The 17,930-nt window shown below is 35.4% G+C and overlaps 1 protein-coding gene across 2 annotated transcripts in view; it reads left to right on the top strand.

Annotated features, from left to right (window-relative positions):
* The first annotated feature begins 174 nt into the window (after positions 1-174).
* Positions 175-17,930, top strand: part of MTTP (microsomal triglyceride transfer protein) — a 59,363-nt gene continuing 41,607 nt past the window's right edge. Inside the window, exon 1 of one of the 2 annotated variants that reach the window (XM_019415682.2) lies at positions 175-309. Coding sequence is in view for 1 of the 2 variants with exons in the window: in XM_019415673.2 (XP_019271218.2) it covers positions 12,417-12,477 (61 nt within the window). In the remaining variant the exon portion in view is untranslated. Of the gene's footprint in view, positions 310-12,314; positions 12,478-17,930 lie in introns of those variants that run through there. The other variant, XM_019415673.2, reaches the window with a different exon arrangement.

Genomic DNA, 17,930 nt, shown 5'->3' with positions numbered 1-17,930 from the left:
AGTTTTATGTTGGGCGGGGTCTAGAGTTAGGGTTTTTGGAGAGGGACATGCTTATAGTGGTGTCTGTTTTTCCACCTCAAGGCAAATGTGTACTTGGCGGGCATGTATCCATTTATGTATTCCTATGGGGATGGAGGGGTGTTAAGGCATACCTAGTGTTACAAATTTTAAATGCGAAAACACTGATGGAGGGCTCTTAATTCTCTGCTGGAGATGAAAGGAAAGCGTAGCTCGCCTCAGCCATAATTTGTACGGAAGAAGGTTGCATCACATAATTTCACACAACTCATGGAAAATCACATTTAAAGAGTGAGTCAAATTCCCAGTAAGATGCGTTTAATCTAGAATGTTTAAACTTTTTTTCATCATTGTAGCCATAAATCTTAGGCTCCATTCATTCCTTGAGCTATTTTTCCTACGCTATTTTGCAAAACATCATGTGGCATTTCATTGTTTATAATACGTGACCTTATATGATCTTCTTTGCTATAAATAGACCCAGTCAACAGAGGGAGAACTGAAACATAATCTAATAGACTCATTTTCTATTTAGTTTTGCTTTTGGCCTACTTCTCATAGGTGATAATTGCAGAATTTGAAGATAAGAATGAAGTTTGAATTGATGAATAGAAGACTGCCAAATTGGTATGGAAAGAATTGTGAAGTGAATAATTTTTGATATTTGAAAGCATATTTGAACATGTTTAAAGGTTTTAATGACCAGAAAATTAAATTCAGAATTTGAGTTTTCTAGTCACAAAACTGAAGTCATACTTGCTTTCAACCTTCAAATTTTACTTGAAAAACTATGTCAGCTGCAACACTGTTGTGGGTCATTCCTTGTTTGTTCCTCATCTTAAATCGAAAAGATCTTTTAACTGAACATTGACAACAAAGTCTGGATCCATTTCTGATGTTAGTAGGGCATCTTTTTTCAGCTGCCTCTGTATCAGGGCAAAGAGTAGCTGAGGAAGGATTAGTAATCGGATATGTAGCCCTTCACATGTAGGTCATTAAACTCAGGCTGGCATAGTGATGTGCCAAATTTTTCAACAGCTGTTCAGTGCCCCTCAGGATTCTGTTTATGAGTAATTATATATTTTTTTCAGTGTTAATACCTGGCATCCTTAGCTATTTAAAGCATAACTTTTAAGTTACCTTAAAATCCCTTATATTGTCATGGTGGAGTCAATAAGTTTTCTTTTGATACAGCCATTTAACGTTACAATCATATGGTGCACAGTTTTAAATGATTCTGTTAATCCAAAGCAAGCCCCCAAAAAAGTACCAGCAAGAAAAAGGGGGGAGGGGGCAATTTAACCAAAGATTGAAACATAATATAGAAAGTACAGGAAGGTAAATTCATGACATGGAATAATCTCATTTTCATTGATTTGTAAGATTCATGTATTTGTTTTTTGACACATTTATTGAGTTCCATGTTTTTGTCTTAGTACTGTTGATACAGAGATAACTAAATCATAATCGCTGCCCTGGTAAGGACTCCATAGACTACTGGGAGAGTAAATAAATACCATACAACATATAATGTACTTGAGATGGCTATACATGGAAAAGAGCAACTAGATGCTCCTGGACACAGGGGATGCAGTTTTAGAAATTGGATAATTTTGCTTCGTCTTGGAAAGTAAGTGGTTTTCCCAGATATAAAGAAGGGAAAGGTATTTAAAATATTGGGAGCTATAAAAGCAAAGATATGTCATAATTTGGCATATGATTGAGAAGCTGTGGGTAGGATGAGGAAAAAGGATGAAAGAATAACCCTAAGGGTTTTTTAATTTGGACAACTGTAGGAATATAATTATGTTAACTGGGTCATTTAAAGAATAGTGGAAGGAAATTACATTTTGAAAAAAAATAGTTTGATATTGAATATGTGGGTTCTGGGGAGTATACAGGATGTCTAAGTAGAAACAGATTTAGAAATCATCAGCACATATCTGGTGGCTTAAGCCAAAATAAGAGTTTGAAATCAAAGAGACGCTAGTTTATGTGTTGCAAATCTATAATGTCTATGAGAACTGGATGGTAGCAAATGAGAGAAACTATCTGGGAGAAAAGTGTCACAAACTGGAGACAATATTCTCTGTTTAGTCAGGGCACAAGTTCTAAGTAGGAATATGGGCTTAATTACACCAGATCTCAATTTTTAAAGAGCAGCCAGGAAACTGGATTTTTATGTGAAATCTGGTTTTTAAGTGTTGGCAACTCTTTTGTTTGTTCATTTTTTAAATAGTGAGCAGGCTAAACAGAACATGTGGACCACAATCAGATAATTGGCAGTTTGTTAAATTGGATTGTATACCATAGAGTGAGAGAGGGGCTACAGATAGAATTTTGTAACAACAATAACAAAATGGTAATAAATACAGCTATGAGCTCCTCCAAATGTTTGGCCTGAAAACATTGGGCAGTCATCACAAATTCCATTATTTTAAGCCTAGTTCTGGTATTTCATTAAGTCTGAGTATTCTTCAGCAAGCTGGAAGTGGGAAGGTATGGGAATAGAGTAACACTCTGGAGTATGTTAATTTCAGGCTAAGAAAGCAAAACAAATTAATTTTTAAATTACTTGAAAGCTATCTAAAAATCAGAATCAACCTATTATAATAATTTCAACTTGTATTTTGATTGATTTTGAAAATATAGAAAAAATTTAAAACAACAACAACAACAAAACAAACAAACGAAAAAAACTTATCCCCTCTCCCCAAGTAATACATGAATAGTGAAACTCTAGGAAGATGACTATGGAGGCATTGTAGTCTGAATTTACTCATAAAAACAGATAGAATGTCTTGGATAGCAAAACAACAACAAATTCAGGTCATGGCAATAACATAACTAAGCGAAAAAGAATCCTTATAAAGCTCAAAATGTGAGCAGGTGGGAACAAACCATCAACTTAGTATCAGCATCTGTGTAGGAGGAAACAGTGGGAAGACCACAGAGCATCTGAAGGCCATGAGAGTGGGAGGACCCCCAAACTACCAACAGCTATTTACTGAAAAGCAAGGGAGACTAGTATGAGATCAGAAGCAAAACTGGTTGACTGTAATTTCAGGATGAGTAACAAAGGGAGGAGCAGGAAAGTCTGAGAATGCTGGAGGGGTATAGAGCTTATGAACTCATCAAACTTAATAAAGCTGAGGTCCATTCTTGGACAAAACCCAACAGTAAGAAATTTCTGGGAGTAAAATCCAAATTGAACAGGACAGGGACAATAGAGGAAAAGAAAAATGCAGGTCAAAATAAAAGTAGAGGGAAGAGACAGAGCTCAGAAATGACAATGATATATAAGTGTCATTTTATGAAAACATGAGAAAAGGAAGCTTTAGAACTATGAGGCTAGAAAAGCTATTATACCTGCCCCTCTTTCTTAAAGGTGAAGAATAATTCACTTAGCTTAAAAACATATGACAAAAGGATTATTATTGAATCCTTTTAAAATTATTATCATAGAATATGAAGTAGAGAAAAGCATATGAAAAATATAACCCAATATTTCAAAACAGGAAAAAAAATTTTAGAGATAAAAAGTAAAACAACATAAAACAAAACAAAAAAACCCTGAGAAATAAAGTGATTGGAGAAGAGATGTGAAGAGTGACAGAACTCAGAAAAGAATACAGAACATTAAAAGTACACATATATATTCAACCATCTTACTGGAAGTCCTAGTTAGTGCAATAAGAAAAAAACTTTTCTTAGAGACTACTAGAACAATTATACCAACAAATTGGAGAACCTAGAAGAAATTGATAGATTCACAGAAATATAGAACCTTGTAAAACTGAATCATGAAGAAATAGAAAAATCTGAATAGACCAATTACAAGTAATGAAATTGAATCAGTAATTTAAAAAATCTTTAAAAAACAAGGACCAGGCAGCTTCACAGTTGAATTCTACCAAACATTTAAAAAAGAGTTAGTATCAATCCTTCTCAAGTTATTCCAAAAAAATTGAAGAGGGAGGAATACTTTCAAACTCATTTTATGATGCCAGCATTACCTTGATACCAAAACCGAAGACACTGTCAAAAAGAATAATAATAATAATAGTAATAATAGTAATACAGGTCAACATTTCTGATCAAAACAGATGCAAAAATTCTCAACAAAGTATTAGTAAACCAAATTCAATAATACATTAAAAGGATCATAATTCATGATCAAGTGGAATTTATTCTAGAGATGCAAGGATAATTTAACATCTACAAACAAATCAATGGAACATACTAGATTAATAAAACAAAAGATAAAATCCTATCATCCCAGTAAATGCAGAAATTAACAAAATTCAATATCAATTTATGATAAAAATGTTTAACAAAGTGGATATAGAAGGAACATGCCTCAATATAATAAAGGCCACATATGACAGACTCACAGCTAACATCATACTTAGTGTGAAAAACTAAAAGTTTTCCCTCTAAGATCAAGAACAAGATAAGGAAGGCCACTCTCACCACTTTTATTCAACATAATATTGGAAGTCCTAGCCACAGCAATTAGACAAGAAAAAGAAAGAAAAGGCATCCAAATTGGTAAGGAAGAAGTAAAACTGTCACAACCTACAGATGTCATGTTACTATATATAGAAAATGCTAGCACTCTCAACAATAGCCAAATTGTGGAAAAAGCCTAAATGTCCATCAACTGATGAATGGATAAGGAAATTGTGGTTTATATACACAATGGAGTACTACGTGGCAATGAGAAAGAATGAAATATGGCCCTTTGTAGCAACAGGGATGGAACTGGAGAGTGTTATGCTAAGTGAAATAAGCCATACAGAGAAAGACAGATACCATATGTTTTAACTCTTATATGGATCCTGAGAAACTTAACAGAAACCCATGGGGGAGGGGGAAGGAAAAAAAAATGAGGTTAGAGTGGGAGAGAGCCAAAGCATAAGAGACTCTTAAAAACTGAGAACAAACTGAGGGTTGATGGGGGGTGGGAGGGAGGGAAGGGTAGGTGATGGGCATTGAAGAGGGCATCTTTTGGGATGAGCACTGGGTGTTGTATGGAAACCAATTTGACAATAAATTTAGTATATTAAAAAAATGCTAAAAGTTTTTTTGAGCAAAAAAAACTTTTAAAACTAATAAATTCAGTAAAGTTACAGGATACAAAATTAATATACAGAAACCTGTTGCATTTTGTACATTAATAACTATGAGAGGAATTAAGAAAATCTCATTATAATTGCATCCAAAAAAAAAAGATACCTAGGCATAAATTTAACCAAGGAGGTGAAAGACCTATACTCTGAACCCTATAAGACATTGATGAAAGAAATTGAAGACGACATGGATAAATGGAGTGATATGCCATGCTCATGGTATGGAAGAATTAATATTGTTAAAATGTTCATACTACCCAAAACAGTCCACAGATTCAATGCAGTCCCCACTGAAATATCAATGGCATTTTTCACAGAACTAGAACAAATAATTCTAAAATTTTTATGGAACCACAAATGATCCTGAATAGCCAAAGCAATCTTGAAAAGGAGAACAAAGGCAGAAGTATCACACTACCTGATACTACAGTACAAAGCTACAATATTCAAAACAGTATGGTATTGACATGGAAACAGATGTATAGATCAATGGAATTTAATATACAGCCTAGAGATAAACCCACACATACATGGTCAATTAATTTATAACAAAGGGGGCAAAAATATTCACTGGGGAAGAGATAGTCTCTTCCATCAATGGTGTTGGGAAAACTGGACCACTATCTTACACTGTATACAAGATAAATTAATAATAGATTAAAAGCTTGAATATAAGCCCTGAAACCATAGAACTCCTAAAAGAAAACATAGGCAAGAAGCTTGTAAACATAAATCTTACCAATACTTTTTTGGGACCATCTCCTGGTCCAAGGACAACAAAAGCTTTAAAAAAAGGGGGGGGGGATTACATTGAACTAAAAACTTTGTAACAGTGAAGGAAACCATCAACACAATGAAATGGCAACCTACTGAGTGGGAGAAGATATTTGCAAGTCAAACATCCAATAAGAGGTTAATACCCAAAATATATAAAGAACACACACAAATTAATATCAAAAAAAAAAAAAAAACAGCCTGTTTAAAAATGAGCAGAAGACTTGAGTAGACATTTTTTTTTTTCCATGAAAACATACAGATGGCCAACAGACACATGAGAAGACCTTTTTCATCACTAATCATCAGGGAGAGGTAAATCCAAACTGGAATGAGATATTGCCTTACAGCTCATGCACAACAAATGCTGTTTGATAGCATTTTACCCACAATAGCACTTCTTTCAAAATTGGAGTCAATCCTCTCAAACCCTGCTGCTTTGTTAACTAAGTTTATGTAATATTCTAAATTTTTTATTGTCATTTCAACAATCTTTACCAGGAGTAGATTCCATTTCAGGAAACCACTTTCTTTGCTCACCCATAAAATGCAACTTTTCACCTGTTATGGTTTTATCATGACATTGCAACAATCCAGTCACAAATCCAGTTATATCTTCAGGCTCCACTTCTAGTTCTCTTGCTGTTTCTACCATATCTGTATTTACTTCCTTCACTGAAGTCTTAAACACTTCAAAGTACTCCCTGAGGATTGGAGTCAACTTCTTCCAAACTCCTTTTGATGTTGATATTTTGACCTCTTCCCATGAATCACAGATGTTCTTAATGCCATCTAGATTGGTGAATACTTTCCAAAAGGTTTTTAATTGGCTTTGTTCAGATCCATCAGAGCTATGGCAGCTATAGCCTTATGAAATGTATTTCTTTTTTTTTTAATGTTTATTTTTGAGAGAGAGAAAGAGAGTGGGGGAGGGGGAGAAAGAGAGGGAGACATAGAACCTGAAGCAGGCTCCAGGCTCTGAGCTGTCAACACAGAGCCTGACGTGGGGTTTGAACCCATGAATCATGAGCTGAGCCAAAGCTGGACGCTCAACTGACTGAGCCACCCAAGTGTCCCTTATGAAATGCATTTCTTAAATAATAAGACTTGAAAGTTGAAATTACTCCTTGATCCATAGGCTGTGGAATAGATATTGTGTTAGTGGTCATTAAAACAACATGAATCTCATTGTACAGCTCCATCAGAGCTCTTGGGTGACCAGGTGCATTGTCAGTGAGCCATAATATTTTGAAAGGAAGTCTTCTGAGCAGTAAGTCACAATAGTGGGCTTAAAGTATTTAGTATACCATGTTTTAAACAGATGTGCTATTATCCAGACTTTGTTGTTTCATTGATAGAGCACAGGCAGAGGAGATTTAGCATGATTCTTTATTTTTTATTTTTATTTTATTTTTTTAGCATGATTCTTAAGGGCCCCAGGATCTTTTGAATGGTAAATGAGCACTGGCTTCAACCTAAAGTCACAAGCTGCATTAGCCCTTAAGAAGACAGTCAGCCTGTCCTTTGAACATTTGAGATGATGATTAATATGGCATATTCTGTTTTTTCTACATTGAGAATCTATTATTTAGTGTAGCCACCTTCATGAATTATCTTAGCTACATCTTCTGGAGAACTTTCTGTAGCTCTACATGAGCACTTGCTGCTTCACCTTGCACTAATGTTATGGAGGTGACTCCTTTCTTTAAACCTCATGAACCAACCTCTGCTAGCTTCAAACTTTTCTTCATATTTTTCTGTTTTAGCTTCAAATTCTGCAGCTTCCTCACCTTTCTCACCCTTCAGAGAATTAAAAAGAGGGCCTTGCCCTGGATTAAGCTTTAGCATGAGGGAATGTTGTGGCTGATTTGATCTTCTATCTAGAACACTCAACCTTTCTTCATATCTGCAAGAAGGCTGTTTCACTTTCTTACCATTCATGTGTTCAGTGAAATAATTTTAATATTAATTTCCTTCAAGAACTTTGCCTTTGCATTCACAAGTTGGCTAATTGTTTGGCACCAGAGTCCTCGCTTTTGGCCTATCTTGACTTTCAACATGCGTTTCTCACTACGCTTAATCATTTTCAGCTTTTTATTTAACATGAGAGACTTGTGATCCTTCCTTTCACTTGAACATTTAGAGGCTATTGTAGGGCTATCATCTGACCTAATTTCAATATTGTGACTCAAGGAATAAGGAGGCCAAAGGAGATGGAAAAGATGGAGGAATGGCCAGTGGAGCATTCAGAACACACACACATATTTATTAAATTCTCCATCTTATATGGATGTGGTTTGTGGTGCCCTAAAACAATTACAAGAGTAACATCAAAGATCACTGGCCACAGATCTCCATAACAAATATAATAATGAAAAAGTTTGAAATATTGCAAGAATTACCAAAATGTGACACAAAGTCACAGAGTGAGCAAATGCTATTGGAAAAATGGCACCAGTTTGATCTTCAAAGCACAGTAAGGTGAAGTGCAATAGAACGAGGTATGCCTGTATGTATTTTAGTTAATAATAATGTATCAATATTGTTTTATTAATTAACAAATCTACCACAATAATGTAAGATAATAATAGGGATGCCTTGGTATAGGCTATATGGGAAATCTCTGGACTGTCTTGGTAATTAAAATCAGTCATCATGATCCAAATTTAAATTTTGTTGTCTTTTGGGGTGCCTGGCTGGCTCAGTCGGTTAAGCGTCCGACTTTGGCTCAGGTCATGATCTCACAGTTTGTAAGTTCGAGCCCCATGTCGGGTTTTGGGCTGACAGCTCAGAGCCTGGAGCCTGCTTCGGGTTCTGTGTCTCCTTCTCTCTCTTCCTTCCTCACTTGTGCTCTGTCTCTCTCTGTCTTTCAAAAATAAATAAAAACGTTAAAAATAATAATAAATTTTGTTGTCTTTATAGTAGTCTACTGAAAGAGAGTCATCAATTCTCTCCTTTAAATGCTAGAAATTCAGGGGTTTTGTGGCTAAAGATAATGTAAAGTTAGATTCCCCTCAGGGTGACTGTTATTGACACTTAAAGATTTTGTTTTTGTTGTCAAATATGTGTGTGTCTGGAGGTGGGGGTGAAGGTAAAGTTTGTTTAATAACTTCATTTTGGAAAAATTGCTATCCTTTTTGGAGATTTCAAATGTTTCAAACCTAAGACTCAAGTTTATTCTTGTTAAAGAAAGGCATTTAGTATTAGGCACTTAGGTTTTTATTTTTTCAAAGAATTCTTAAAGTATACCTTTTAAAATAGTTTATATACTCTCCTATAATTTTGCATTGGTATAAAAGAGATCATCACATCATGAGAGTATTCTCAATCTAACAAAATTATTTTATGCAGGATCTTGAAAATTCTAACTCCCTCACTGAATTGAAAATGCTGTTAGACTTTATTGTGACCACTTTGGGGTATTTGAAGTGTCCTTTTATGTTTTTTTCCCATTAATGCCATGGTTTTTTTCTAAGAACAGAGTAAAGTGTTATAATGTTATAAAGACTTTCCCCCCCTCTAACAGCTTTCATATAGCCTGCCTTACTGTATCTATATCTGGTAGGGTAATACATTTCCTTCCAACCTCTAGCCTGTGAAGTTCATTTATCTTCCAATCTATGAAAATGAGTTAACTCCTAACAACCTCTGATACTCAACAGAAACACAACTGCACTTTGGAATTAGTAATTCATCTTTATGCCATAGTTTCTTATTTATCACTGCAAAATAGGTGTATAGCAGATATTCCAGTGTCAAGCACTACCAATAGAATTTCATTGCAAGAGAATTGTTTTAAAATCTATTGTTTGATTTTTGACCTTGTTAGCACAGATCAGTTTTTTCCCCTGTATGTTCAGCCTGGAACATTTAAACACAACAATCAAGTGCCCTGTTAGCCTCTGTACAAAATTGTGGTGGATTTACCAAAGTTAGTGACAGTCCCAATTAATAATTCTCTGTCATTCTTAAGAAATCAAGTTTTCTACATCCTACCTTTAATATTTTTAAAGTAAAGGAGAATAATGATTAGGTTTTAGGGTTTGTTTTTCCATATTTATTAAGTCATTTTTACCAAATTAATCCAAGCCTCATTTTTCTAATATGTAAATTGATTGTTAGGATGTACAATAAAAAATCTAAAGTGCTCAGCAGAGTTTATTATACATAGTAATTGTTTCATAGATGATAGCTCTTGTTATTTTTATACTGTGCTATGCTCTGGTCCTGCTTCACATGCATGTAAAATAAGAGATGAGTTTGGGGAGATATCTTCCACATATATTATACTATGTTTGCTTTACTTGATCAACCGAGCCATAGAGGAGTGTGCCTCTTCTTCGGTATACAGAATTCACCAAATATGGAAAGAGTTTGGCATTCTTACTTTATTTTTGGTGAAACAACCTTAAGTCTTTCAAATGTCTTTGTACAAAGTAAAAGTTCTAAGCAAAATATAGAACGATGATATTATTTATTACCGACAGAAACAGGCTTCTTTGAACATTCTATGCTGAAATGACTATTTAATAGTGTGATTCATAGAAGCGTTCTAGTCCAAAGCAAAGGCTTAAATGAAACAGCATTTATTTTATTAGGCAATAGTGATGTGTCTTTTATTGGTTGGACTCTGGTAAACATTTGACAACAAATGGTACTTTACCCAAAGAGACACGTATCATGCATCACATAGTCTAACCACGAACATTAAAGGTCTATGTAACTGTGAGCCTCAAATGGAAATACAAAAGACAGTTATCATAGAATCACATATGATTTAAACCAGTCTTTTATTTAAATAAATAAGCATAGCAAGTTTAGGTGAGTCTAAAGGCTGCATATCACTATGTATGTAATGCAGAAATTGTGGAGCACATAGAAATCTATTTAAATGTAAAGCAACAAAGCATTTCCACATTACCTTGTGTTTAGAATTCCTGTCATTCATAAAAACTTTTATTTTTTCAACAAATATTTTTCTAAGAATGGCCTTTTCTGTTTACCCCAGGAAAACTCAATATTTATAATTTTAAGGTGATAGTCACAGCCAAATATTTTATTTTTGAAATGTTTATTTTAAACATTTAGCCATTATTTATATATGAAACTTATGGTAGCAAATAAAATTCTAATCGCAATATATGATAAAGACAAACAATTTTCATCTTTCAGTTCTTTATACAAAAATAGATTTCAAGAGGTAATATGCTTAACTTCAGAGATGTTTAAAGTTTATATTTCATTTTGTGACTCTATTAAGTTGGCTGTCTCTTATCTGAGTTGTCTAAAAGATGTAAGCTTAAGGTTAGAATTCTAGAAAAGGGTTTTGAGAAAGAGGATAGAAACTTTAAGAACCTGTTTTATACTTAAACATGGCTGTATTTTCATATACTTAACAATATTTACTTATTTATAATATTTTCATTCAAATAGCCCTTCACAAGTATTTGATTCCCTGCCAAAACATCCCCACAATGCCTCCCCAAACCACCTCATTTTAGTAGATTTTATTCATAGCAGGTTTCTCACAGGAGTTTTCAAGGACAAGAGATAGTTCAGTTAGTATGGTCATAGCCATACTAGAATATTCACTTTAATTCTAGAAAACTTTCCTAATTAATTTTCTGTAGCAAAAGTGCTAAGGGCTGGAATTCCCCCTCTGAATTTCTTCCTAGAAATGAGATTCAGAAAGCATAGGGGACTCCAGCCAGCCAGTCTGAGGACTTAGACAAGTGTTTCTTGTCACAGAAATAGCTAGATGTCTACTGTAATATCCTCATTTGATAGGCTCGCATGTTAATGATAGACAATGCTGATTTGCTACAACCCCATTAGTTTCACATATAAAAAGAACCATCTAGTTTTCAAAACTGAAAGTTCTATGTACTGTAACATGATTTTTGAAGTGATTGGTGGTGGTACAACCTAAAAATGTTTAAATAAATTATAAAATCCAAAGTGATTTTTAAATAACAGCGTACAAATAGTATAAAAAAATTCCAAGATGACCATGAAAGACATAATAAAATTCAATTAAGTTTAGCTTGGTTTGAGAATCCTTGTCCCCCTCCCACACAATGTGGCCAAATGTACAGATAAGCACTTAATATAGGCATGATGATTATTGTGTATTGAGCCAAAAAGCATCACTACCAGTTGTTCTCAAATGTCCTTAAGCACTTCTGAATTTATAGGAAGGCAGACTGGTTTAGCTCTCAAAAGTGAACATTTTCTTGATTTTCCTTCTTGAGTAAAAAAAAGTAAAAAGAGTGAGAGACTGAAAACTGCAGCCCACCTAAGTTTAATCATTAATAGTGAGTTCTTTGGTGAACTTAGGTCCTCATTTTGGAGTTTGGAATCTGACCTTTCCCCAAAGATAAACACGCTTGTTGCAGGTTCTGAGGAGGGTCACTCCCTCATCGCCACCAGAAGAGTCCACTTCTCAGTGACTCCTGGCTGGGAACTGGATGCATTAGAGGGTAGCTAGTCAATATGATTCTTCTTGCTGTGCTTTTTCTCTGCTTCATTTCCTCATATTCAGCCTCTGTTAAAGGTAAGTTTGTGTCACCTTTTGCTTAACTTTAATTTTAATCACTGAGAGGAAAAAGTGTGTGTGTGTGTGTGTGTGTGTGTGTGTGTATGTGTGTGTGTGTGTGTGTGTGTGTGTGTGTGTGTGTGTGTGAACAGTGAAAGAGTTTCTAACTAAATCGTCTTCAAAACTACAAAACTTTGGAATACTTGTGAAGGCATGACTGGATTGGAATGAAAATCAAATTCAAATTCCTACATACATTAAGGAAACAGAGGTCCCTTTTAGTTTCAGTCCCTTAGACTAATGTGCTCCTTGCTTCAATGTCTCATTCATGGTCTATTTTTAAAAGGGAGAAAAGAAATGCCAGCTATTGTTACCTGCTGCTGTTGGTCACTCACTGAATGCAGCTCCTTCATTTGAATTGTAAAAGAGGATTTTAAAAAATCAGTTTTTAAATTTTCTTCTAGTTGCTTAGCAATGTGACATCAAGAAGCATTAGGCTCAATGAAACAGGCACTTGATTTGCCAAAGAATTATGAATGAAATAGTAAAGTATGTATTTAATTGCATTGCCATTCAAAAGTGAGGATTATCATAAGTGGTGAATTAAAGAAAATAAAACTACATGGTATTGATGTAAGAAATAAGACTTATTGTCTTTGGATTAATAGTGTTGCTAGTTGTAGTTTCTACTTTAAGATAAAGTTGATTTTTAAAAATACATATGAATCGTATACCTTTCAGAACAAACATATTTTATAATGGTTTATCGGATGGTTTATGATGGTTTATGGGATGATTTCTAAAAACTGAATGAAATGTATTATTATGGAATCTTCTTTTAAATCAACCAGAATGTAAACAAACTCCTTGGATTTCTAAATGTTGCACCTGTAAAATAAACACTTTTAGAGTCTCTTACTAGGCTACACTGTCAAAACCAGTTGATCTAACACATCACTTAGCATGCATGCTAGGGTCCAGTTTTAATAACTATGTATCCTAAGTGATACAAAACAATTCACATTAAACTTCTAAAACCCTTTTGGGATAATTAGATTTTCATAAGTGAAATTTGTCTCAAGATTTCTCGTGTGGAAAATTTCCACATGAGGAAAGAAGACAATCTTTGTTATTGAAGCAGAAAAATGCAGGGCTAAATTTAAATTATTTTACCTAAGCAAATAACACTTTAGTTTCTTGAACTAAAGATTTCTTTAGTTTCTTAAAACACCACTTTCTAAAGTGTTTAGTATTTAAAAATACAGTCCTTACTTGCTATTATCTGCCAAATGAATTGTAGAGTGTTTGAAATATGAGGGATTTATACACCATAATATCAAGCCTAATACCCTTATTATTTTGAGAAAAATAATTGAACTATGGTAGTTATTATATACTTCTATTTTTTTCTACTCTATAAAGGAAGAAAATTGGATAACTTGGTGTTTTCAAATGCATGCGGTTATAATGACTGAAACACACACACACACACACACACATACACAACAATGACATACAGGAAATATGGTTTAAAATATGACAGATAGCTACCATGTGTTGTGTACAAACTCAGTGGTGAATCCAGAGTTTTAGAACCTGAAGCTTGTGCAATTTAGGGGGCATCTTGAGAAAAAATTGCAAAAATACCTTACTTTTGCAAATGTTACTGAAAGAAAAGATATGGCATGTGTGCCCATTGCTAGGGTCCCCTTCCAAGATCTTGGAAGGAGCTTGGGCAAGTAGGGCCCCAAAGCTTAAGCATCATTAGCTTCACGGTACAAGCTACCTATACCAAATATCATAAATAAAAAGTATAGAACTTGACAGCTCTCTCTCTACCTGAATGTGATAACTTTTTGTATTACAGTACCATGATTTTATTATAGATTCCTTGCCTTCTGTAATGATTGACATTTAAGAAACAAACTCCTTGTGAAAGTCTATTTTAAAATCAGGCCATGATAAATTTGGGGATCTCATGTATCACCTCAACACCCATGTTATATTTAATTATAAATGCAACTGTTTGGCAAATCCCCAGATCTGGGCAGATATTGAGCAGAGGTTGGACTGAGAGAAGGTGGGTGAGATTCGTACAGATGAGGGTCTATTTAGAAGAGATAGGCTGAGTATGAGTGTCCTAAAGACTCAAGTTTCCCCTACTTTTTCTCAATCATCTTTTGTAATGGTTTATCTATTTTCAGTGCATTCTTCGGGTGTGCTTTTACTTTTGCTAACCTAGGCATGAGCGTTCTGTTTATTAATCTTGTTATCTCCGAACACGACCGATTCCTTTACTTCCAGTCTTGCTCTCAAGTCCCTGGCCTGACCCACGCTTTTCAGTCCATTCACATCAATCACATCTTCCAATCTTTTTCCCTTGTCCTTCATCCTACTCTTTTACATTTTGTCTTAGAGTTTTCTGTTGGAATCCTCAATTCCATTGCCTACCCTTACCACTGTTGCATGCGCCTTTAAGTCTCACCTTGAATTTACCTGTTTCAAAATACATATTTTAAGATATTTCTTTACAGGTTCAAAACCAAGAGTTTTGGTGCTTTTAAGTCACTTAAAATTTTTAAATGCATTTGAAGGGACATGTTGAAGAGGTTTTGTCTAAATTCGGTTTCAAAAAATGCCATCCCGTATACTCTATAGAGTAACATCCTAAGAAAGAAGTAAGTCAGCAGTATAAACAGAACATGCTCCCATTGCCAGTGTTGCCAGATCTCTGAATAACATGAACAGAGGAACACTAATCAAAGAGGAAAGGATAACAGGGACAATATTACAGCATGATCCACTTATTTGAATCATTTGAGGTTTTATCTCTTGTTTCAAGAGGTAGGAAAAAGATCTAGAACAAGGCCTATTCTTTCCTATGCTTTATCATTTCCACATCATAGTCAAGTTCTGATCTGTTATATATTGTCTGCTTTCACATTCTTTTGACTGGTAAAGTAAGAGCAAGGAAAAAATGATCAACATAATACTTTGGAAATCTTTAAAATTTAAGAGAGGCTACCTTCCTACAAACTTTTCATAGTTATTTTAACCAGAAGATATCTTTATGTAGCCCACAAAACTTGGATCTTAGTAAATTTAAACATCAAGTTCTGCATTCTATCTGCTATGTTGGGTTGAGAGCAGAGTCAGCTTTTCTCAGCTGTCTATAATGCTTACCTTTCAGAATTGCTGTGAGGATTAGATAAGACATGTTATTTCCTTTATGCCCTCTGTGGAATTCGATAGGCATGATAAAAAGAAGGCTCTCTGGCCAAAATGTCTTTCCTGATCAGAAAATCAATGTTTGAACCTGTAGCAGTGTCCCCAGTTAAAATGTGGAAGAGGTTGAGGTAGGGGAGGCAAGAGGTAGTCATAGACTTTATCTCCTCCAGGGTTTTTCCTGACGTTTTTTTTCTTATTATCATGAGAGAGAGACAGAGAGAGAGAGAGAGAGAGAGAGAGAGAGAGAGAGAGAGAGAGAGAACATGTGAGCAGGGGAGAGGGACAAAGGGAGAGAGAGGGAGAATTTCTCTTCACAACATGGGCCTTGATCCCACAACCCCAGGATCATGACCTGAGCTGAAATCAAGAGCCAGACACTCAGCCAACTGAGCCACCCAGGTGCTCCTTTCCTGACTTTTTTTTGTCTTCTGTATCTTATACCTGAGGTTCTGCCTGATTTGCTGCTTGGACACAGTGTATGTTTGTATGTATACTCTTGGATACTCCCCTCCCACACTTCCTTCTAGCTTTTCTAGATCCCTGTTCCTTGTCTCTGTATCCCCTTTCTTTGAAGGTTTGTCAAAATATATAACTTCACCACCCAAAACTTTCCTTTTTGACCTCATCTTCTGTAGTGTCTTTCACTGAATTCTGGCCTCTTTGGCCTCCCTGCTGTTCCTCCATTACACCTGCACTGCCCTCTCCTTAGGGCCTTTAAACTTGCTATTCTGTCTATGTGTGTGGAGGACTGGGGCAGGTGTAAGCATGGAGATAGAAGGGATGCCCTTCCCACAGATATCCATGTGGCCTAAAACCTTTGTCCAGACTATTACCTTCTCACAAAGCTCTTTTCCTCAGCATTCCCATTCCCTTTCCTGTTTCATTTTTCTTCATTAGCACTTCTAACATTTCTAATATGCTTATATACTTTTTTATTGCTCATCTCCTCATTTAAATGTAAGCTCCACAAAGGCAGACATTTTGTCTGCTTGTTAATTAGTACAGCCCCAGAGCCTAGAAAAGTGCCTACCACCCAGGTGCTCAGTTCATCCTTGTTGGATGTATGAGTGAATTCCTAGCTCCCTCCCTAGGAATGGAGAAGAGTTCAACCTAAAGGTTTAGTTGTGTGTAGCACAGGCAAGAGCATGGTCTCTAGAGCCAGACAGCCTGGGTTCAAATCCCGACTCTACCACTAACTGTCTGGGTCACCTTGGGGAAAATGTATAATCTCTATGCCCTTCAGTTTCCTTATCTATAAAAGGAGACTAATAATGGTACCTACCCCACTGGGTTTTGTGAGAATTAAAGAAGTTAATGTACATAAAGCACATTGAACAGTTTATTAGAGACAATGTGTTTTTTTAATTAAATTTTTTTGAAATGTTCATTTATCTGAAAGAGAGAGAGGGAGGGAGTGGGGGAGGGGCAGAGAGAGAGGGAGACACAGAATCCAAAGCAGGCTCCAGGCTCTGAGCTGTCAGCACAGAGCCTGACACGGGGCTTGAACTCACTGACTGAGAGATCATGACCTGAGCCCGAAGTCGGACGTTTATCTGACTGAGCCACCCAGATGCCCTGAGACGATGTGTTTTGACCATTTTTTTTCCTCTCAACAGGAGGCACTATAGTAGATGATGGAGACAGTAGACTTCAGAAGTTTTCTTAATTTTTGGCTTTGCAAAGTAACTTTGTTTTCTTTCTCAGCTGCCTCTCTTCTGGCCTACTCATTTGAACTTCCTTTCCTCGCCCTCCCTCCATACGCATATTTCCTGAGGGAAGAAAAACTTATGGTTGCTTATTATAGTTCACTAGGCAATGCAACCCCATTAGCGCTGAGGAAAAATGTATACTGAAATCTTTTTTGACTATGTCCTGTGAGCCATAGATAGAAAATACACAGAGGGTTTGCATGACCATAAACTTCAAATCATCTCTGGTAAAGATTTGATCCTCCTGTGTCACATTTCTTTGGGTTAAGGTAAGCTGAATTAGACAATGTGTAAACTGCTTCATATATCAATTATTTTGGCTCACTATACTATTTGACATTAAGCTGCCGATGCTAAATTAAAACTGGTACTAAAATCTTGTGTAGTAAAACATTATTTTCTTCAGGAATAGCTAATTTAAAATTACATAAGTATAACCTTGAAATGTACCTTTGTACTAAAAGTTTACTATAATTAAATAAACTATAATATTTTTACTGTAATTAGTAGAGTTAATTGCATTGGGGGGGATAG

The sequence above is a fragment of the Panthera pardus genome, unplaced genomic scaffold, assembly GCF_024362965.1.
Source record: "Panthera pardus isolate Hobbes unplaced genomic scaffold, ASM2436296v1 HiC_scaffold_13, whole genome shotgun sequence".
Classification (NCBI taxonomy): domain Eukaryota; kingdom Metazoa; phylum Chordata; class Mammalia; order Carnivora; family Felidae; genus Panthera; species Panthera pardus.
Note: the sequence above shows the minus strand (reverse complement) of the source record. Positions and strands in the feature narration are given on the sequence as shown.